The sequence below is a fragment of the Triticum aestivum genome, chromosome 2B (assembly GCF_018294505.1).
Source record: "Triticum aestivum cultivar Chinese Spring chromosome 2B, IWGSC CS RefSeq v2.1, whole genome shotgun sequence".
NCBI lineage: Eukaryota > Viridiplantae > Streptophyta > Magnoliopsida > Poales > Poaceae > Triticum > Triticum aestivum.
Window position 1 is genome coordinate 12,914,753 of NC_057798.1, and position 23,322 is coordinate 12,938,074.

At 43.8% G+C, this 23,322-nt stretch overlaps 1 protein-coding gene across 1 annotated transcript; it reads right to left on the reverse strand.

Moving 5' to 3' along the window:
- Positions 1-11,617: 11,617 nt before the first annotated feature.
- LOC123038738 (ankyrin repeat-containing protein At5g02620) lies at positions 11,618-15,999 on the reverse strand. The gene is made up of 3 exons (XM_044462229.1): positions 15,186-15,999; positions 12,664-13,274; positions 11,618-12,512 (listed from the first exon to the last, which is right to left on the reverse strand). The coding sequence occupies exons 1-3, from the start codon at positions 15,997-15,999 to the stop codon at positions 11,733-11,735; spliced, it is 2,205 nt and encodes a 734-aa protein (XP_044318164.1). The 3' UTR covers positions 11,618-11,732.
- Positions 16,000-23,322: the final 7,323 nt, after the last annotated feature.

Genomic DNA, 23,322 nt, shown 5'->3' on the forward strand with positions numbered 1-23,322 from the left:
ACAAGATTTTCCTTTTAGATATTAGATAGTGGAGGAATTGTGGACACCGGCAGCAGCAGCATTCTCCATATATTTTAGACAGTGTTAATGATGTCCATGTGCTCTATAGCTGACCATGTATTTAGTTGTTAATTTATGTAGCATATAGATTGTGATGGCAAGTTTGCAGTGCAGTTTCTAAATTCCATGTGGCACATAAAAATGATAATTTACAATCTGCAAAGGCTGAAACAAGGTATACTTTCCTATCACATGTCTTTCTTCTTTGCAGAGGCTGGGGGCTTTCCTCCTTTTCAATAAAAAAAATATATCTTTCTTCTCACAAAAATCATGTGCTCTCTTCTACACTAAGTTGCACTTGCCATCATCGGAAAATCATTATACACTTCAGCCATAAATCATCTGACGTTGAAAGCGATAATAGCTTATTGACTGGATCTGCCATTTATGGACTTGCCTTCTACCAAATGTGATTATGTTGCCGCACTTTGTAAATCATTTGTGTCCTTGTGAATTCCTTTATTTGTAGGTGAATACAGCAGCTATAGCTGGTGAGCTCCTGCACATGGGTTCTGACACTCCTCAACCCCCTTCCTGCCTGGTTGCTTCGGGATGAAAGGATTATTATAGTCACGACTTAATAGACCGCAGCAGCGAGAATACCTTCTGATCTTAAAGTTCTAGAACTTTGTTTTGAATTTGAACGTGTGGAATGGGCCGAAAAAATGGTATAAGAATGTACTTTATCAAATTCTATGGCAACTTCACTGAGGGAAAAAAAGCTTATGAACTTATAACTTTTTTATTGAGCTGGTGTAGTTAGATGTTCTATGGGATAATAGCACCGTGTTAATAATCAGTATAATATATACTATTGCTTTCATTGTTATTACATTGTTGTCTATATTTATGAAAACTATCAAAGTACATGCTTTTTATTTCAAAGTGGATCTGATCACCACAATCGGGTCCCAAACTTTGCTGATTTTGTGTCAATCATTCAGAAATTTGTTGATAGAGCTATGTTCTACACATGTGTATCTTTGGTTTGGAAAAATGATTAGAATTCCCGATTTTATTGCTGACAAATTTATACCAGTAAGTTTGTAAAGTTTAATTATTATGTTATGCGTCTTCATTTGTTAATGGAAATTCCAATCTCCCTGTGTAAAGAAATATAAGACCGTTTAGATCATGATCTAAACAATTATATATTTCTTTACAGAGGGAGAATTTATTAACGGTAATTGCCGTCTATTTTTCATACAAATGGGAGGGCGCGACAACGTGCGCTTTCATGATCTAGTGTATGTAATGAGATGGCGACTACTCGACTAAATCCGCGAATATATGCCCAAGTTTGCCGAAATTTGTCATGTTTCAGCCGAACTTTGCCTCAATCTGCTATACAATTTTTTTAACGCGCCTGGGGCGGCCCTGGGGGCGGCGGCTGGGGACCAACTCGCCCCAGGCCCATTTTTTGCGCCGGGTCACCCCCAGGCGGCTATTTTAGGCGCCCCCGGGGGGCCAACGTTGGAGATGCTCTAAATAACATTTTCCATGCTTGTCAAGAGAAATAATTAATGGAATAATAATGTGACATATGCAGTGAGGTGGCATGTGTACATGTTCAGAGAATTGAGATAGTGGAGATCAACTATTAAGGTATATAAGGTACATGATATGAGAATTAATGTACGTTCAATAAAAAATTAAATGACCGTGGCCGTGGCAATGCACGGACATTCTACTAGATTTGCGTTGGGTACCTCCTTCGCACCGAGTGAGAAAGTTGAGTCCTCCAAAAAAGCGACAAAAGTGAGTGGTGCTGCAGCCTTAGATGAACATTGCAGGGTTGATATGCTCTGTCTAAGTCAGCAAATGACTTGCTACTCAACACCAGCCGATCTGAGCCGGGAACGGAGTCACAAGCGAGAGGGCTGGGCGATCGCGTGTGGATTTTGTTCTCTGACTCACTTGATTAATGGTATTGAACCTTTCTCAGTGTCTTGCACCGAGAAGGAAAGATACCACTATTTCAAGGAAACTAGCGATATAAAGACAGTACACAGTTGTCACTATATCAAATAAAATGTCAACGTTCATAGTATAATTGTCACAAATTGCATAAGTAACCATCAAAGAAAGCTACGGATGTAGTATAATTTTCAAACAAACCAACTAATTGACAGTCCAATGCTTGGTGATATTTTCTTTCATAATTAACGTTATCCTTTCGTCCAGGGCTTGATAATACTTTTATAATTAAAGTGATCCTACCGTCTAAAGAATGAAACTCTTTATAATTAACGTGATCCTTTCGTCCAACACTCGATGATACTTTTAATAAATTAATTACTATCTAATTAACTGCATGGCAAATTAGTTACATGTTGTTGTGTCTGAGGCAGAGATTGGGCAAGATATAGCTGCAATGATTTCTCCGTATTGATGGCTACGTGCAAAACTTAAGAAACGACTACAGAGTCCCCTTTAATAATAGTATCTCTACTCCTAAAAGGGACTTGGTGCTTCCTCTACATGGATTTTTTTGCCTCACCTCCCATCACCATCTATTTTGTCTGAGTCATTTTTGCCCCACCTCCCATTACCATCTACCTCGGGGATTTTTTTACAGCACCTCGCACAAAACGAGAAAAAGACCTACACCGTGGCTCCTCTCGGTCCACCTTACCCCCTCGATCCTGAAGCACGCCGCCACCGCCAACATCTACCCTCCACTGACCACCGAGATCGCGGACCTCAGGTCACTGTGGGACCACGCCGCCACCACCTGCGCAGAACCCCAGGGCGGGGCGCTAGGAAACCCAGGGCAGGGCGGGTAGCACGAGCGACCACCGCCATCTGATCTCATGACGTCGCCTCACCAGACGCGGCCTCCCCGGGTCCTAGCCTCCTCCCTTGCAAATCTTCAATGGTCGTCGCCCGCGATGCCCACTGACGCATTGCCGGCTGCAGCCTCCCCGGTCCTCTCTATGCTCTGCAGCATGTGGTTGTGCAGATCGTGTAGCCACCCCTCTTACAAGAACTCTTTGCCACTATCCCAATTGGATCACACCGCCACTGCCCATTGGTTCAGTACGAAGGAGGTTGCATGACAAGTACAAGATTTGGATCCATTACGACAAAGTTTACTATGGAAGAGAGCTAGCATCGATGAGGCAATTTGGAAATTGGGATGATTCATTTGACTAGCTATATGCTTGGAAAGCTGAAGTTGAAAATAGATCCCCTGGAATCATAGTGGCCATTGATCACATGGAGTACAAAGGAAAAAAGAGGTATGTGAAGATGTTTGTTGCATTCAAGCCTTTGTGTGATGGACTTTTGGCCGGTTTCCGACCCTACTTGGCAATTGATGGTACTCATTTGATTGGGAAGTATAGAGGTCAGCTAGCAACTGCTTGTGTTGTTGATGGGTACCATGTTGCTTATGCAATTATTGACTCAGAAACAACAGAAAGTTGGGATTGGTTCATGGAGAAGCTTCATCAAGCTATTGGTTGTCCACCTAGATTTGCAATATGTTCGCATGCAGGAAAATCGATTGACAGTGCAAAGAGGTGTATAAGTATGCTGAACATAGGGAATGCATGCGCCACTTGCTTGTCAACTTTAAGAAACAATTCATGGTAAAGTATTTGATAACCATATGTGGCTAGCGGCTTAGTCATGGACTCCAGAAGCTTTCGAAGCCCACATGGCAGCCATACATGAGAAAAACCTAAAGCAATAGAGTACTTGATAAGATACCATAGTAGGCTATGGTCTAGGAGCAAATTTTCCACTTCCTCGAAGGTAGATTATGTGACAAACAATTTGGCCCAGTGCTTCAACAATTGGATCAAAAAGCACAAAGGCATGATGTTGTTTCAGTTGGTGGACAAAATTAGAAGGAAGATACTAGTCAAGATGGAGAAGGGGAGGAGGATTGCTAAAAAATTTGGAAGGCCACCGTATACTACCTAGTGTCATGGAGGAGTTGAATGCAAAGAGTAGAGAGTTGGACATAGAGTATGAGAGGATTTGTTTGTTGTACTGGACATTGGTCTCTCCATTTTGCATTTCAATTTCTTGTACTAGATTATGGGTACCATGTCTATTTGGAGACCTGTTTACCATCTTCATTATGTGTTATGATGAAAATATATTGTTTTCATGCTTACAATTGCTTGATCCTGAAATTACATGCAAGGGGTTGTCAATCTTTTTAGAAAAATATGTTATCTTAATATATGATATTGTCATGCAAGCCAGCTCCAGCAAGTTGCTACCTTTTATCCTTGTTATGTGTTCTGATGAAAATATTATATTGTTCTCATATATTGTTTGATCTAAAATTACAAGCAAGGCGCTACCAATTTTTTTATAGAAATATGTAATCTCAATATGTTATGATAATTCATCAGAAGTGGTTCAACATGGTTAAAAGGAACAATTGGCAAGGTTGCTCATTTGCCATTGAGGGAAAAATCATCATTTTGCTTATGTTAATAGAAGTAGTCCACACCAAGTTAGATGGCAAATTAGCAATGAAACAAGCTTGTAAGCGGTACAAGAGCAACGTTAGTTTGTTCGATGCCAAATGAGCAATGGCCGAGCTTGTCAGGTAAATAAGCAATAGATCGACTCGGTCTAGATCAATCCATGCCGGCGAATTGGTAGATCACGGACGCCGGAGGTGTCCGTGCCTCACGGCTCACGCCCTGACCAAAGATCACGGGTGGATGGCGGGATGACGTTGCGGCTTTTTTGCAGCCAGATTAAACAAATACCTCAGGAACATACTTTATTACAAATATAGTTATGGTATGTATGCCTTTGCAATCATGAATATTTTGATATGAATGTATAATAGCATCGGTATTATTATAGTGCAATACATCAGTTCCAACATACCGAGACAAGAAATCATCGCCTACTCTATTGCACAAACCAGACAAAATGTATTTCAGTGCTCACTCCACTTTTGCAGTTGCAACCGGCAAAATCAATGCTACCTTCATCAGAATGAATACTAGAGGAAAAATAACCTAGATGCTAGAGAAGGAAAATAACCTTACTAAAAACGTCGAACTATGAATCGATTCAGTCTGGATCAATCCATGTCAGCGAGCGTCGGATGGTGCATCGCACGCAGCTCGCGGGTGCCGAAGGTGCCTGTGTCAGTGCATCATGGCTCACACTAATTGCTTGTTTACCATAGACAACCTCTGCTATTTATCATTTGCCATCGAACAAACCAACTTTGCTCTTGTACTGCTTACAAGCTCGTTTTGTTCCCAATTTTCCATTGTCGTTACTCTGCCGTTTGATTAAATAACCCCCGTCAGTTCATGTAAAAATACCAGTACTACCATCATCTATCACTCTCTCATTTTCTTGTAAAAAGGGAAAAACATAAGGTAAAAAAACCTATTCTTTCCCCCCGCACAACTCTCCCGGTTCCAACCCTAGCTTGGCCGCGGCGTGGCCATGGCGGAATGGCCGCCGCTGCCCCTCCCGCGTAGTTTCCGCCAGCCAAAGATCCTTCACTCGTGGTCGTCTCTCCATCCGTCACCCCTGCCGCCCCAGCCCACTAGTTGTTACTCCCGCCATCGACCCTGTAGCTGGGGATCCTGCCACCGCCGACCCTGCAGCATCGGATCTCACCACCGCTGGCCCTGCAGTTGCGGATCCTATCATCGCGGCCCATGCAGGTGTTTCTCCAGCCGCCAGCAATGTAGGTGCTGCTCCAGCCATCCGCCACCCTTGCACCGTCTGTTCCCGCCTTGTCCCCTCTAGCCGGTGACCCTATTGGAGGTGGACAATGTTACTATCCTTTTCCACACCTGTGCTTCAAAGTAGCACCATGTTCTTCATATAGAGAGTCTCATATGTTGTCATTTTCATATACTAGTGGGAATTTTTCATTACAGAACTTGGCTTGTATATTCCAACGATGGGCTTCCTCAAATGCCCTAGGTCTTCGTGAGCAAGCAAGTTGGATGCAGACCCACTTAGTTTCTTTTGTTGAGCTTTCATACATTTATAGCTCTATGCATCCGTTGCATGGCAATCCCTACTCCTTGCATTGACATCAATTTATGGGCATCTCCCTAGCCCGTTGATTAGCCGCGTCGATGTGAGACCTTCTCCTTTTTTGTCTTCTCCACACAATCCCCATCATCATATTCTATTCCATCCATAGTGCTATATCCATGACTCACGCTCATGTATTGCGTGAAAGTTGATTTTCTTTTTGAGATTACTAAAGTATAAAACAATTGCTTGGCTTGTCATTAGAGTTGTGCAAGATAAGAGCATTCTTGTGTGACGAAAATGGAGCATGACCAAACTATATGATTTTGTAGGGATGACCTTTCTTTAGCCATGTTATTTTGAGAAGACATGATTGCGTTGTTAGTATGCTTGAAGTATTATTACTTTTATGTCAATATGAACTTTTATTTTGAATCACTTGGATCTGAACAATCATGCCACAATAAAGAAAATTACATTAAGAAATATGCTAGGTAGCATTCCACATCAAAAATTCTGTTTTTATCATTTACCTACTCGAGGACGAGCAGGAATTAAGCTTGGAGATGCTTGATACGTCTCCAACGTATCTATAACTTTTTATTGTTCCATGCTATTATATTACATGTTTTGGATGTTTATGGGCTTTACTTTACATTTTTATATCATTTTTGGGACTAACCTACTAACCGGAGGCCCAGCCAGAATTGTTGTTTTTTTGCCTATTTCAGTATATCGAAGAAAATGAATATCAAATGGAGTCCAAACAGAATGAAACCTTCGGGAGCGATCTTTTTGGAACAAACGCAATCCAGGAGACTTGGAGTGGACGTCAAGAAGCAGCTGAGGCGGCCACGAGGGTGGCCGGCGCGCCCTAAGGGGGTGGGCGCACCCCTGCCTCGTGGGCCCCTCGTGGCTCTACCGACGTACTTCTTCTTCCTATATATATCTACGTACCCGAAAACATCCAGGAGCACCGCAAAGAACAATTTCCACCGTCGCAGCCTTCTGTATCCGCGAGATCCCATCTTGGAGCCTTCGTCGGCGCTCCGCTGGAGGAGGGATCGACCACATAGTGCCTCTACATCATCTCCATGGCCTCTCCGATGAGTTGTGAGTAGTTTACCACAGACCTTAGGGTCCATAGTTGTTAGCTAGATAGCTTCTTCTCTCTCTTTGAATCTCAATACAATGTTCTCTTTGATCTTCTTGGAGATCTATTCGATGTAACTCTTTTTGCGGTGTGTTTGTTGAGATCCGATGAATTGTGGGTTTATGATCAAGTTTATCTATGAGAAATAATTGAATCTTCTCCGAATTCTTTTATGTCTGATTTGTTATCTTTGCAAGTCTCTTCGAATTATTAGTTTGGTTTGTCCTACTAGATTGATCCTTCTTGCAATAGGAGAAGTGCTTAGCTTTGGATTCAATCTTGCGGTGTCCTTTCCCAGTGACAGCAGTGGCAGCAAGGCACGTATTGTATTGTTGCCATCGAGGATAAAAGGATGGGGTTATATCATATTGCATGAGTTTATCCCTCTACATCATGTCATCTTTCTTAATTGTTACCCTGTTCTTATGAACTTAATACTCTATATGCAGGCAGGAGTCGGTCGATGTGTGGAGTAATAGTAGTAGATGCAGAATCGTTTCGATCTACTTGTTACGGACGTGATGCCTATATACATGATCATGCCTAGATAATCTCATAACTATGCACTTTTCTATCAGTTGCTCGACAGTAATTTATTCACCCACCGTAATACTTATGCTATCTTGAGAGAATCCACTAGTGAAACCTATGGCCCCCGAGTCTATCTTTTATCATATAAGTTTTCAATCTACTTTTATTTGCATCTTTTACTTTCTAATCTATATCATAAAAATACCAAAAATATTTATCTTATCTTATTATCTCTATCAGATCTCACTTTTGCAAGTTACCATGAAGGGATTGACAACTCCTTTATCGCGTTAGTTGCGAGGTTCTTGTTTGTTTGTGTAGGTACGAGGGAGTTTTGAGGAGCCTCCTACTGGATTGATACCTTGGTTCTCAAAAACTGAGGGAAATACTTACGCTACTTTGCTGCATCACCCTTTCCTCTTCAAGGGAAAAACCAACGCATGCTCAGGAGGTAGCAGGTGCCTAGGTCATGTCTACATAGTTCTCAAACTCATAGGGTCCGCACACTTAACGTTCGATGACGATAGGTATTATATCAGTTATGTATTTTGGTGACCGAAGGTTGTTCAGAGTCCCGGATGAGATGACGGACATGACGAGGAGTCTCAAAATTATTGAGAGGTGAAGACTGATATATTGGAAGGTTATATTTGGTCACCGGAATGGTTTCGGAAAGGTTCAAATATTTTTTGGAGTACCGGGAGGTTACCGGAACCCCTCAGGGAATTGTTGTGCCTACATGGGCCATAGGAGAGAGGGGAGGCAGCCCACAAGGGGTGGCCGTGCACCCCTCCAATGGGGAGTCCAAATTGGACAAGGGGAGGGGGTGCACCCCCCTTTCCTTCTCCTCTTCCCTCTCCCTTCCCCCTTTTCCCCCTCCAGAAGAAGGTAAAAGAGGGGTGGGGGCGAATCCTACTAGGAGTGGAGTCCTTGTAGGACTCCCACATCCTTGGCGCGCCCCTTGTGGCCGGCCTCCTCCCCCTCCTTTATATACGGGGGTAGGGGGCACCCCAAAGCACATAAATTGTTTAGCCGTGTGCAGTGCCCCCCTCCACCGTTTACTCCTCCGGTCATATTGTCGTAGTGCTTAGGCGAAGCCTTGCGCGGATCACTTCACCAACACCATCATCACGTCGTCGTGCTGACGGAACTCATCGACTCCTTCGTGCCTCTACTGGATCAAGAGTTCGAGGGACGTCATCGAGCTGAACGTGTGTAGAAGTCGGAGGTTCGTACGTTCGGTACTTGATTGGTTGATTCGAGAAGACATTCGACTATATCAACTGCGTTAAGTTAACGCTTCCGCTTTCAGTCTACGGGGGTACGTGGATACTCTCTCCCCTCTCGTTGCTATGCATCTCCTAGATAGATCTTGCGTGAGCGTAGGAATTTTTCTGAAATTGCATGCTACGTTTCCTAACAAAAACTGGCAGGAATCTAGAGATACGGCCGAGCCTCCCACATGGCAACAAAAAATACCAAGGATCCAAGTAGATCCCATAATCCATCCAAAGGAATCCTACCATATCCAACCTTGATCAGCTAATACATCCAAAAAAACATTAGCCAGATCAGAGCAACTAGCACATCTAACAAACTACTGGAGCCGCACATAACAACCAATCCACATATATTAGACTGCTAGACAAGAAGGAGGAACAGAAGCGTTGCAACCTCTCAATAGAACAACAGTCGGCAAGCAAGCCAAATCCCCGACGAACGGAACAAACAATGGCTCTTCAGAACCTAAAACGAAATCCCCTGTGAGACCCCTTACCAAATCCAAAACAACCGAGCAAATCAACCACGACAACCAAACAACCACCTCACCCAGGGGCGGCGGCGGAGTCGGCTCCAACCGCCCCTCCTCCATCGTGACCAGAGCAGTGCGGCCACCTCGGCCTCCGTGAGCGCGAGCAGGCATCCATTCATAGAGGGAACGGTGCCGGCGAGCTCCTGGCCGCTATATGCACGGCGACCGCCGTGACCTCCTTCTGTCGGCGGCGGAGGCAGAGCGTGACCCAGAGCAGCGCGGTCGCTTTGGCCTCCGTGAGCGCGAGCATGCCGAGGAGGAAGCCCACCAGGAACCCCGCGACAGCCATCCCGGTCAAGCTCCCGGCGGCGAAGGAGATGACGGCGGCGGGGTAGGGAGGTGTGTGTAGGGTAGGGTTTGGAGGGAGAGAGAGGGGTGAGGAGGGAGGAAGCGGGAGTGCGGGTGGAGGCGGCGGCTAGGTCATCTCCGGGGGAGCCGCTTTGATTTATATCCTTGTGTGTGAAATGACAGAAATGCCCTCGAAAGGGCAGCGTAATTACGCGCGGTGGCACGCTGTGATGAAACTATTCATTGCTTCAGCTCTCCTCTTCGATCCGACGGACGAGATCGTCCATGCCTCCTAGATAAGAGGGTCGGTTGGAATTTACGTTTCACATACCTCCTAGATAAAAATATCTATGTCAATTTGATGAGCATAATTTTTCATAAACACAAAATGCAAGAAATAGTTTTAAAAGAGAATATACCACCTCCGAATAATAAACCGGACGAGGGCCGACGGGGACCGATATCAAGACCATGCCACTATGTATAACAAACAACGCACGAGTAAGAAAATTATACAAGTAACTATATATCTAAATTACACAAACATGTTTTTTATAGAAAATATAAGAACAAGAGGCTCACCACGGTGGTGCTGGCGACGGGACGGTGCGGGCGATCGACGGTGGTTAGGACGGAGACGGGAAGACCCTAAGTAAACCACACCTACATATGGAAACTAAGAGTTAATTTGAGTTCAAATTGCATATAAATCAAATAAACTACCACGTATAATTACTCCCAAAGTAAAACCCACAAATCACTATACTTATAGAGCATTGCAAGAGCTAATCTAGCAATGAGAGATAAAAGGACAAAGTTGCTAACCTTTGTGATCACTTGGATGGATGGGGGGCCTTCAAATCATGACAATTTTTGAGCAAAATGAAGGATGAGCTCGAGCTTTGGGGAATAACGGAGAGGAGGGGAAAGGGGAAGAACAGAGTGAGCTCGATCGCGGGCTGGACGAAGGGTTTATATAGGAAAACCTTTAGTCCCGGTTCAGGACACAAACCGGGACTAAATGTGAGCTTCTAGTATAGTTTCGTGCCACGAACTGGGACTAAGGAACTGGTGGGGCCCCAGACTGGCACGAGCCTGCCACCACCCCTTTAGTCCCAGTTTGTGCCACGAACCGGTACTATAGGTTCAACATGAACCGGGACTAATGATACCCTCCCGCCTAGCCGTTGGAACTGGCACTAATGGTCACATTAGTGCTGGTTCATTTACGAACCGGAACTAATGTCACGTAAAGTAGTTTTTCTATTAATACCCTTACTATATGGGAAACTGTCGAGTTTGGAACTCAACAAACAGATTACCCAGTTCTTCAGTTCTTCTGAATAAAGAACTTGGCAGATATTTTGTACTGGGCAATGAGTGCCGGCACGTAGATAATTTCTACTGGCCCAAAGTTATCGAGTTTTGTGTGGCGAAACTCGGCAAAGTGGGGTGCCACGTGGCACTTCCGTTAACGGCACTTCCCGTCTAATGGTTTGGTTCACTGAGTTTTTTTATTACAAAAACTCGGCAAACATTTTTTAAATATTCATTGAGTTCGTGATAGAAAGAACTTGACAGTATTAATGATTGTCGGGTCCCATCCAGCAGAGTGCGCTGCGTCGAGTTTGGCACTCGGCGAAGATTTGGCCAATTCTAATAGTGACTACAAATAAGACAGTGGGCATGACGGTGTTATAAGGACTGAACAGAATACGTTTTAGATAGATTGGATAAATAAACATATAAGTATGAACCTTACTAAAATCCTCAAACATCCCTATAGAACGTCATCGGGAGCAATATCAAAGCATCGTCCTTTCTCATCAATATAGGTTACAACTTACAATAGTCTCTGTTACATATATTACACATTTAACAGTTTCTATGTTGACCATGACCTGTTCAACCTATTTCGATGCACCCAAGATTGGGAAGTGCTTGAGAATCCCGTGAAAACATACGGGGGAAAAGAAGATAACAATGTAGACAAAGTATGATTGAAGTATAATTGGGAGGATCGAGGATAACAATGTAGACAAAGTATGATTGAAGTATAATTGGGAGGATCGAGGTAGCAAGTCTCACCCATATGAAGATTCCGAGTCTCTTGTGCAACGTATATGTGCAGATAAGGATTCGGCCGACTTCCCTATTTCTGAAGAGTAGCGTACCCGAAGTGAGAATACAAACACCAACGGCAGTGGTACCAGCTACGGGCGCCAGCACGAGGTATACCCCCAGCGCGAAGGCGGCCAGCAAGCTTCTGCTGGAATTCCACATCCAGCCTAAGGAGTCATTGAAGTAATTGTTTCTGATCTTCCAGTCAACCGTGGCCATACCTGAGTACATGAGACTGAACGTGGCAAGCATGGAGCAGATGAATGCTACCGCGACAGCATACATGAACGCGTCAAAAGCATAAGAACCAGCGAGCGTCGGCGTGCCACCATTTTTATGCTCACTGGCTATATAACCTCCAGGCATGGTGAAAGCTGCAGCAAATGCCATGGTTGCAACTAGTACAGAGCCAATACCAGTCATCTGGGCCGCCTCTGTCATTTTCTTCGACTCTTTGCTCTCATCTAGCTTAAGAATGTGCTTTTCCTGGAAGTGATCGCGCCTGTCATTGCCGTTGCGAGCATTGGCTTTTACCAGGGACCAAAGTATCCACATCCGAGCATTCTGAAGAAACCAATATGAACAAAGAGTAAAGTCATTAATAAGCTACAAGAACGTTTCTATATTTAGGTACAGAGGTAGTAGCTTGTAACTTGAGAGAAAGAGATAGATAGCATCATAGCAACACAAAATCAAGCTAAAATTTTTTGGTTACCGTCTTGTAGTAAAGCCCTGCTGGAATAGTGCTCCTTGAGAGGTCAGCTGGAGTTTGGCCCTTGTCGTTTGCCATATTCAAGGATACATGCCTATTCCGTAACAGATCACGGAATATCCTTAGCACCCCAACCTGGACAGCTAGGTGCAGCGCTGTGTTGCCGCCGTTGTCCTGCATATTCAGGATAGACTCGAACCTTTGGTCCTTAGTGGCGTAGTCCACTATGTTTTCCCTCCTCATGTTGATGGCGACATGGAGAAACGTTCGCCCACGGGCGTCACGCAGACCGGCGCACTCTGGGCACTTGTCAAGAATGAGAGCCACAACCCCAAGTTTTCCCATCGACGCGGCAATGTGTATAGGGTACTGCCCCCTATTGTCTGGCCGGCATGCTGAACACTGGTCAGCATCAAGTAGCAGATGTATCGGCGTAGGATTGTCCACGGGCCGCCGAAATAGGAATCGAGTGACGAAACTGCTCGCTTCTTCCATCTCCCTGCCTTCCGCCGAGGCAGCAAAATGGAGCGGTGTGCTCCCAGATTCGTCTGCATGTCCAATGATCGCATTGTTTCCCTCCTTGTTGCTCCATTCCAGTATCTTCTGTGTCATTTCTACAAGTACAGAGCACAGACGTTATCGGATATTGTGGTCTGATGGTCAGTTCTCTAGAATTCCGGATACACACATTTTGTGCCATCGGCACATCCTTTTCCTGCCTCCCAAGTTGTTGCTGCTTATTTAGACCACATGTACTTTTTTTACGGTTTTCCCCAATCGTTGATTCCTGGTAGCGACACGTGTTTAGAGTTGACGCTATCATAACTACATCAAAAAATATCTTTATGGTTTGTATCTAAACCACATAAGATCTTAACAATTTTACTTAGACATATCGTAACACATAATATTCAATAGATGCCTCTTAACTTGATCTAGCCATTTATGTTGGTTAAATGAAAACAATATCATTTTATTGCCATGAAAATCATCTCATAATTTCGTCACAATTAATTTTAATTCCTAACATATCCATCTGAAATTGCATCCTCAAACCCCACAAAATATTACAGATTTTGTGGAATACAAATATGAGTTCACCATATACCCCGGAAAAAAAATTATGCATGCATGCTAACATGAGTAATTACGGATTGAATGACCAAGTACATGTCATATTGTTTTAATGATTGATGAGGTAACTCATTTGTGTTTTTGAGTAGGAATAGTTCAAACTTAATTTTAAGTTTTGATATATTGATGGATACCATTGTTTCCTGTTAGACGTAATAGAACAAAACAAGCATTATATATTGGAAACACTTAAAATATATAAGTAACTAAACTCTAAAATACTAGGCCATGAAATGAAATGAATATGTTGCACTACGTGGATATGTACACACCGATCTAACATTTGGAAATATATATATATGAAATTCAATTGTTTATTTTTAGGTTGCTCACCAACATATGCTATGCCGTATACACCTTCTATAAAATACTAAAGTATCACTATATACTACTCACCGTTCCATATTATAGTGAGTATAGATATATTTTTAAGCCAAGCTTCCTAAACTTTGACTAATTAGTTTGTAGAGAAAAGTATATGTACATATACAGTACCAAATAAACATCATTAGATAGATCATGATATGCATTTTTTATTATTTGTTTGGTATTGTTGATGTTGATTATTTCTGATAAATTTATTTGTACCCTTAAAGGTTTGATTTCTGGGAAAACAAATTTATAAATGTATGCTGCATTACGGAACGGAGACAGAGCCTCGCAAATTACTTGGGAAAAAAATGTGAAGAGTAACTGTACATTTGTCTACTCTCTCTGGTCCGAATTAATTGTCGCGGCTCTAATACAAGTACTAAAGTAGTACTAGTTGTAGTTGGATCAAAGGGAGTATATATTAATTTTGCCTAACTGTAAATTTCGGCTGTTGATTTTGAAAAACAATTTGCTAAAATCGGAAAAAAGTTGACGGGGACCATGATGTTAGTAAAACAAAATTCTCATGTCCGTGTTGTGAGTAAATGTGACCATGCCGTAGCATGCCAATTTTAATTTTTAAATGCATCGGTTCCACCCGCGCCTAGACAGGCGATATTTAAATATACACGGTTGCAACACTTGCAAGTTGAATACTCCTATGTGACATCCAAGGGGCAAAGACGTGTTTGCTGGTGCACGCACTATGTATCCTGGCATGGAGTTGACTTTGGCATACGCGCGTGTCGATCGAGGCCAGCAATGCGTCAGAGGTTAGCATGTGGATTTATCCGAAAAATAATGGATTTCACTCTGCGCTCTAAATTTTGTACGCTAGAGCACTGACAAAAAGGGAGAAAGCAAACCATATTTGAGGACAGGTTCGAGGATAAAATTATCTGAAATGGTTTTCAGTTTGATTTTGATGGGGTTCTCTTCACAGACAGAAGTTGCAAAAACAGGCCACAAGAGTAGCTAATTACCTCCATACTTGTGCGTGGGAGATCTAGCGCACATACCTCTGCCATGTAGAGAAGCCGCATGCAGGGCATTTTGCCGCGCAGGTCCTGAATAAGACAGCTCCGGGTCCTTGGAGTGCAGCAGGTCCACAATGCGGTCGTGTCCCAACGAGATGGCCAGGTACAACGCCGAGGTGCCGTCCCCGGGGAACCGGGCCAGCAACGGGCATGTTGACATCAACTCGCAAACGAGCTCCTCGTCGGCAATCCTGACGGCGTCATGCAACACCGTCTCCCGGCGTCCGTTGAGTCTCGTCAGGACGTCCTTGGCCCTCTCGTCTCCGCCTTGCTCATGGCCTGCCAGAGCAATCAGACGAGAGACGACCGCTCCGTGCCCTGCCCTGGCAGCACAATGCAGCGGCGTGTCTCCATTGTTGTTGGGGCCGTCCAGGAGGTGCTTGGCCTCCTGGTAGATCAAGCCCGCGCACTTCACGAAAGCCGGGCCATCCCCGGAGGCAGCGACCACATGCAGAGCGGAGTCCCCCTGAAAGGTCACTCCGCCGGCTAGGAGGGGCGGCGACGACGAGGGCAGAGGCTGATCTGCCACCGCCACCGCCACCGCCCTAGTGGACTGCGGCAGCAAAGCCGGTGTGCCACTTGCAGGCGCACTGTCACGAACCTCGACAACGATCTGTTCTCCCGTCGCCGCCACAGCTCCATTTTCTCGGTGCAGAAGAATCTTCAGCCCCTCATAGTCTCCGCGGCGCGCGGCTCTGAGCAGCTCGGGGTGAATCACCACCGTGGGCCGGGAAGCTACGATGCCCTCAACTGGGGCGGAAGTGGGATCCCGAGGATGATCTGAGCTCGACGCCATGACTCTTATGGTCTTATCGCAATTATGTGCGTGGCTACCTAGCAGCTAGCCCAATTACTGCTAGTACTACTTGTATAGATGATGCGACCACGGCGCAAATATAAGCCACTCCACCCCTTGGTACTCCGCCAACCGTTTACTATTGTTTTCACCATTCCCCTTGTCTTGGCAGACTAAAATTACTAGCAACACCCACTGCCCTCCCCTTCTGTCCCTCCTTGAGGGGCACGGACATCTAGCCAAGATGAAAACAGAGCGAAAACGAACGAAACTGCATGCTATCACATTTGTTTTCATATTATTATTATTTTTAAAGAGAAAACAAATAAAGAAACCCCCGAAACAAATATGGAAACAAATACTACAGGTAACGAAAATAGAGCAAACATGACACGAACCCGGAGGCAGAAGCGGAGCATTCACCGGAACTAAAAACCCTTGAACCATAGACAAAAAACCAAGGAAACCAACAAAGTTGTTCAGTTGATATGGTGATTACAAAATATGAAGATATATTATTGCTAAGTTATCAAACATATCAGCAGTGGCGGCGTGCTTGATTAGGGATTAGGGATTAGGGATTTTGCTTGCGTGCAGAAGTTGGGACATATGGACCATTCTGCTCATTGTGTGTAGGGCCTAATTGTTTGTCCGTTGTGCTAGAAAACAACCATGTGCTCATATTAAAAATGTTAAGTTCTGTATTAACGGCCGTTTCTATTTCTGCTTCCGCACAAAAGATATTCTATTTTCATTTTCGTTTTCCGAACTTTGGTTTTCCCTCTCTGTTTTGGTTATTCTGTCGGAAAAGCGGAAACTTTCTGCTCTGCTGGGTGACAAAGTTGTGTGGGCCTTCTCTCTTTTAAGATAGGCCGACACAGTTTCTGTGCTTGTTACGAGCTACGATGCACATCCGCCTCCATGATCCAACTCAGCCTCATCCGTCAAGATGGCCTTCGGATGCCAGCTCCGTATGTGCCTACATAGCCATCGAAGCTGATGGAGCTCATGTGTTACCGCGATCTGGTGTCAGTTGACACTAGCGCGGTTAGGCATTTAAACTTTAAACTAATCCATTAACAAAAATTGTCTTCAACCCCAATGATAGAAAAATCTCTAGAAAAGAAAACTTGCAACACTAACACACTGCCACATGGCCCAATGTATATCGATAAAGTATTTTTTATTCAGTTCTAATCCTTTATTTCTCAATAATTACAATTAACAAGATATTTTTTCTATCCACGTCCATCATACTATTTTCAGCAAGTCGTGCATGTTAATCGTAGGTTATATATTTTTAGTAATCTATTGATGCAACTATGCTACATCAGCAAGTCATGCATATAAGTCATAACTTCCAGTTTTGGAATTAGTTTTTTTATTGCCATCAACACGGTGTCGTGCTGGACGCTCGGAGCATACTATGTAGTTTAGGCTTCACATCTTTATTAGAAAATGGCATTTTGTTAGCTTCAGTCCTATTTTTGTATACATCATTTGTTACATGTTTATATGTGTTACTATTTTTAAAATGTACATGAGAACAATCTTACATTGTTCTTTAAATTAGTTTATATAATTTTCAGCACTCTATTTATGCATTTCTTTTAACAAAAATTCGACAACAACAGACAAAATATATCATCTAGTTCCCATAGGTAGCAGCATGGGCACACATTGCAAGTCCCCCAAAAATGTCTTCTTGGAGGACTACACAGCAACGAACCAACAACAATATTAGTTTGATTTTGTGATGGAGGCCGGCCAGCAGCCATCGCATAATCTTTAGCCCGTCAAGTAAGGCCGCCCTCTTTGGGTCTTTGCAAGTTGTACTCCCTCCATAAAGAAACATAAGAGTGTTTAGATCACTAAACTAGTGATCTACACGCTCTTATATTTGAGGTAGTACACATTTTTCATTGATGTTACTGTAGAGGGGCAATGACTACCTGTCGAAAAAAATGGACAATGACTAATTCAACAAGGAATGTCTTTCTCACAGAATTGACTTTTAGATTTTCATCATTGTCACAACTTTCCGTGCAGCACAAATTATAAAGTTTAATTATACAAGTATGTTTAGTAAAATTTGTACTCTACTATCATTGTTACAACTTGGAGCGGATTCATTTATGAATATGAATTGGTCAAGTCTTGTTAGTAAAATCATTACTATATAATATTTTTTTATAACTTGGATTGGGAACGTTTTAAAAAAAATCTGAAGTAGTCAAGTCTAGTTAGTAAAATAATTACTATATATACAATCATTATTACAACTTGCAGTGGAAACATTTTGTAAATCTGAATTAGTCAACTCTTGCTAGTAAAATAATTACTATATATACAATCATTATTACAACTTACAGTGGAAACATTTTGTAAATCTGAATTAGTCAAGTCTAGCTTGTTAGTAAACTTTTGTCTGTCAACCAATACCTCAGCTGAACTAAGCATCTCGATATATGAAACGGGTAGCTAGATGGCATCTTTGCAACTGGCTGGCAAGTTGAGTTAAAACATACTGTAGGAAAATACAAAGAAATTATGTCATGCATGCTGGCCGGCGGTAGTTCGGCCGTCTCCATCGTTGCCACCAAATATTAAAGTTGACTCGCTACTCTTTGCTTGTTTCTTTTGTCCATCACATCCGAGCAACCGTTGTATTTTCTTGAATTTTTTTTCAAAACTATGACGTATTTTATAGCAATTTCGGAAACTATAGCACAGAATGAAAAAAATGCAAAACTATGACCCTGTCGGCCACGTGCAGGCCGAAAAGGTAGTTTTCGGCCAACTGTTGGCCGAAGTAGGGTTTTCGGCCTTGCCATAGCCGAAAAGTGGTTGAGCTGGCCGAAATGGCTGTTTTCGGCTGCTGTTTGGCCGAAAAGGTCTTTTTGATCAAATGTAGGCCGAAAAGTATTTTTTGGTCTACTCTAGGCCGAAAAGTAGTTTTTGGTCAAGTGTAGGCCGAAAAGTCCCTTGGGCCCACCTTTTCGTTATCTGTTGGCCAATATATTTTCCCGGCAACCCCTTCCCGCCAACTCTTTCCAGCCAACCCTTTCCTGCCACCCGTTTCCCGCCAACCCCTTCCCGCCATACCGTAGTCGTTCTTTCCCGCCATTTTCTCCTCTGTACCTATAAAAACCCCTTCAGGCGGAAGTGGATAAGCATTCCATTTTATTGTAGTCGAGATGTCCCATTATCCATTCGATCGTAGTTTTCACCCTGGGATGAGCATGACTCTTCTGATTCTAATTACCGATTTCAGGATGGACAATAGGATAGTTCCATGGGATAAACTCACCGGTAGTGACACCATAATGAATGAGTTGGCTCACCAATTACGTAGGTCTGGGTGACCTGAAAGGACCTATGAGGAGGTACGTAAAGAACTTCTTAGGTTGCATGAAAGGTGAAAGAAGGTGGTGGTGCCGAAGAGTGAAACTTTTAGAAGGCTTTCAGCAAATAATCCATTTTTATGGATTGAGGAGAGAGAGGACGAAGATGATATCTTCATGCCACCGCTCCCGGGTTCTACATCGTCCAAGGGCAAGAGTTCTTCATCGTCCAAGGGCAAGAGTTCTGCATCCTCGAAGGGCAATAGTTCTGCATCGACGGATGGCAAAAGGACCGCATCGTCGAAGGGCAAGAGGGCTGCATCAACGGAGGATGACGATGATGACTTCATGTAGTATGTAAGATGTATTCCAGTTGTACCGTTTCATTCAGATGTACTTGCATTATTAGTTTGTAATGTATTATTGTAGGGCATTATGTTCTATCTGAATTTCATTTTGTAGCATGTAAGATGTATTGCACTAGTTCAGCCGCACCGTTTAATTCAGATGTACTTGTATCTTAATTATCGGTTGTAGTCTCTTTGGAAATGTAACTGGAATAAGAATGCGAATTAATTGTAATATGTCTCTCGCATACTCAAACAATATATGTCTCCTGATACATGAACATGAAGAATGTCTCATACATAAATACTGACTCACAGTTGCAAATAGTCTGAAAGTAACATAGATAATGACTCATAAGTAGATAACCATATCACTGCGGGGGACGACGACGAGTCTGGGTCTTCTCGGGCGAGGACCAGAAGGCGATAAGCGTTGTGGCGGTGGACGAGGCTCGCGATAACCACAACCATAGTTAACCTCGTCTGTCACGGTTTGTGTCTCTTGCGTCGGTGGTGGTGGTGGAGTGTGAAACACTATCTGCGAGAAGTCATAAATGTTTGCAGCTTGGTTATCATCCTCGCCATCGCCCTCAAAGTGCGAAGCACCACCACTAAGCATCGATGACTGCACTGAATGCATGAACGGTTGCGACTGGTTGCCGCCTGCGGTAAAGTAAAACATGTAAAACTGATACAAATGCATGAACGAAGCACCACCACTAAGTCATAAATGTAGTGAGTAGTGTTACCTAGTTCCATCTGCTGATGCCAGTAAGCGTTCCCTAGCTGTGAAGGAGGTGGTTGATGCCAGGAAGAGCTCCCTGGCTGTGAAGGAGGTGGCTAATGGCAGGAAGAGCTCCCTGGCTGTGAAGGATGAGGTTCTGCACGATGCACAGAGGGTCGTGGTTCTGAATGCTGCACAGAGGGTCGTGGTACTGAATGTTGTACAGAGGGACATGGCGGACGATGTGCTGGAGGAGGAAGTGCAACATCCGAAGACCGTCTACACGTAACAGTTGCGTAAATCCCGCGTAGTTTATTCATGTCGGGACAATATTTCATCCTATGCCCATAAGCCGCGCATAACAAACATTGTCTAGTTGCTCCACCAGCTTCAGATTGGTCCATGTCGTTTCGGATGCGACGGGCCTTTCGTCTGCCCCTACTTGTTCGCCGAAGGTCTGGATGCGGGATGAATACTCTATCACCGTCGTTTACCTTGTTGAAATTACCGACGACTCTAAACCCTGTCATCTGACCTGTCCATGTGTTGAGCACTGCCTCTTTTAAATAGTATGGGGACACGAAGGAGATAGCATCCAACTTAATCCGGCCACATGCAGCCAACACATGAGAGCAAGGTAGGTGCAACAACTTCGGTTTGTTGCATGTACACTCACACGTTGGGTAAAATTCCGTTCCAATTTTTACCTCGTGTGTCTTCACCTCATGTCCAGAACCAAAACCATCGGTAGGAAGCTGAACCTCATACCTCCTTTCTTGATTCCCTATGAGTCTGACAATGTGCTTCTTTGCTTTCTCTATCTTCTTTGCCATGTATTCCATGACACGGCTACAATAAGGTCTGTTGGGATTATCTTCAATATGATTCTTTGCTAACTCGTGCCTTTCTCTAAAATACCTCAAAGTGCCATGGAATACAACCTCCACAATAGCTGTGAGTGGCAATGCTCTATTCCCTCTCAGCACAAAGTTATACACCTCTGCAAGATTGGTTGTCATGTGGCCATACCTAGCTCCATGGGTGTCATGCAGCAAAGACCAATTCATTGGAGGCAATTTCTCTATCCACTCAGAAAAATTCTTTATTGCCCTTCCCTTCTTTCTCTTAGTATTAGGAGGGTCAATTCCTGGCAAGTCACAAAGACCTACTGGCTCCTCTAGCTCCGCGATGAGTGCTGCTAATTTAACCTGATCTTCTTCCATTTTCTTCCTCGCACGAACCTCCTTCTTAGTGAACTCATCTAGTTTTGACCAAATAAATCCGTATTTGCGCTGCTGGCTCTGCTTGCACAATTTTTTGAACAAGTTCATCAACCGCTTGTTCTTGAACTATGAGAAAAAATTAGCCCCTAGATGGCGCATGCATCACCGGCTCTGCAAGTCCCTCCAAGGTGTTGGTTCGTCAACTGTTGGATTACGTAGTGTCTTCATGGCCTTCAATATACCAGCATGTCTGTCATGAATGACACACACGTTTGCTCGCTCCTTCACGATGGCAATTTTCACTTGCTGGAAGAACCATACCCAGCTGGGAAAGTTCTCACCCTCCACAAATGCCATGGCAAGTGGGATGATTTGATTGTTCCCGTCCACACCAATAGCAGTCAGGATTTGCCCTCTATACTGACTGGTCAGGAATGTACCCTCCACAAACATAACAGGAGGACAATGCTGGAAAGCTTCCATGCACATAGAGAAAGAGAAGAACACTCGTTTCAACACCTTGAAATCTGGTATACTCAGCAACCTCATGTGATGTACCTTCACATAAGTGTCGGGATTCCTTTCCTTCAGGCAGCCAAGGAGACGGACAACATTATCATATGAGTCGAAAAAGGTCCCAAACCTTTCCTCCATAGCCTTATGTTTAGCCCTCCAAGCCTTCCCATAAGGAATGACATAATTCCATCTGACCTTCACTGTTGTGTGGATGTGTTTTGCTTCCATATCTTTCTACTCTACTATCTCAGTATACATGAGTTGCGCAATGAGAGTTGAAGTTAGGTTCGGATGCTTCACCAGCAGGTTCTTCCTCACACAAGTATGTGGGACGACATTGGTGACAACCCAGTGGATGTCATACTTCGGCACGTGCCCGTGCACCTTCCCAGGACAACCTGTTTCAACACATTTCACGGTATAGTTTGTTGGACTTGATATGTGTGTCCGGAAAACCCTCTGCGTACACATAGCCCACTTTATCACCGCGTACTTAAATTTTTTCTTTGTATCAAACATAGACCCTATCTGTACTTGGTTCAGATTATACTGCCATGGAGTCTCATGGCCATCGTTGACCGTAAGGCCGGTGGATATGTCCTGATCCCATGAAGAAGGAATCGGTACCTCCACTTCATCCTTAGAATTTTCAGAATCCAGTTCCTCCGTCAATCCATCCTCGTCCTCCTCCTCCATCACCCTCTGCACTTCATCCCCTTCCTCATCCCCATCAGCAAAACCAGAACCAGCTAATATTATCAGCTGGCTACTCTGCCCAGTATCAGGACCACAAACATTGTGTGGCATGTACCCAGACTCTTTCTCGGGTTGGCTAGCATCCACATCTTCTGGTTGTGACCCAGATAAAACAATCTCATTAGCCACTTCACTACCTTGGCTGGGTTTATACCCCCTGTGGAGTTCTACGGTATTCTCCTCCTTCGGCACAGGTTGCACAAGTGCATATGGGTGTGGATTCTTCGGTCTTGGCAGCGCCTTAACAGGGACAACCAATGCTGGCCCCTATCTACCGGCATCAACTCCCACTTGACATTTTTACAGGATTTGGTCCACAATGCCTGAATACTGATGGAACATACTTCGGGATTCAGCCCGAAACTAGTTGTCAACCAGTACTTCAACTGTCAAATGTCCACTCTGTCCGGGTC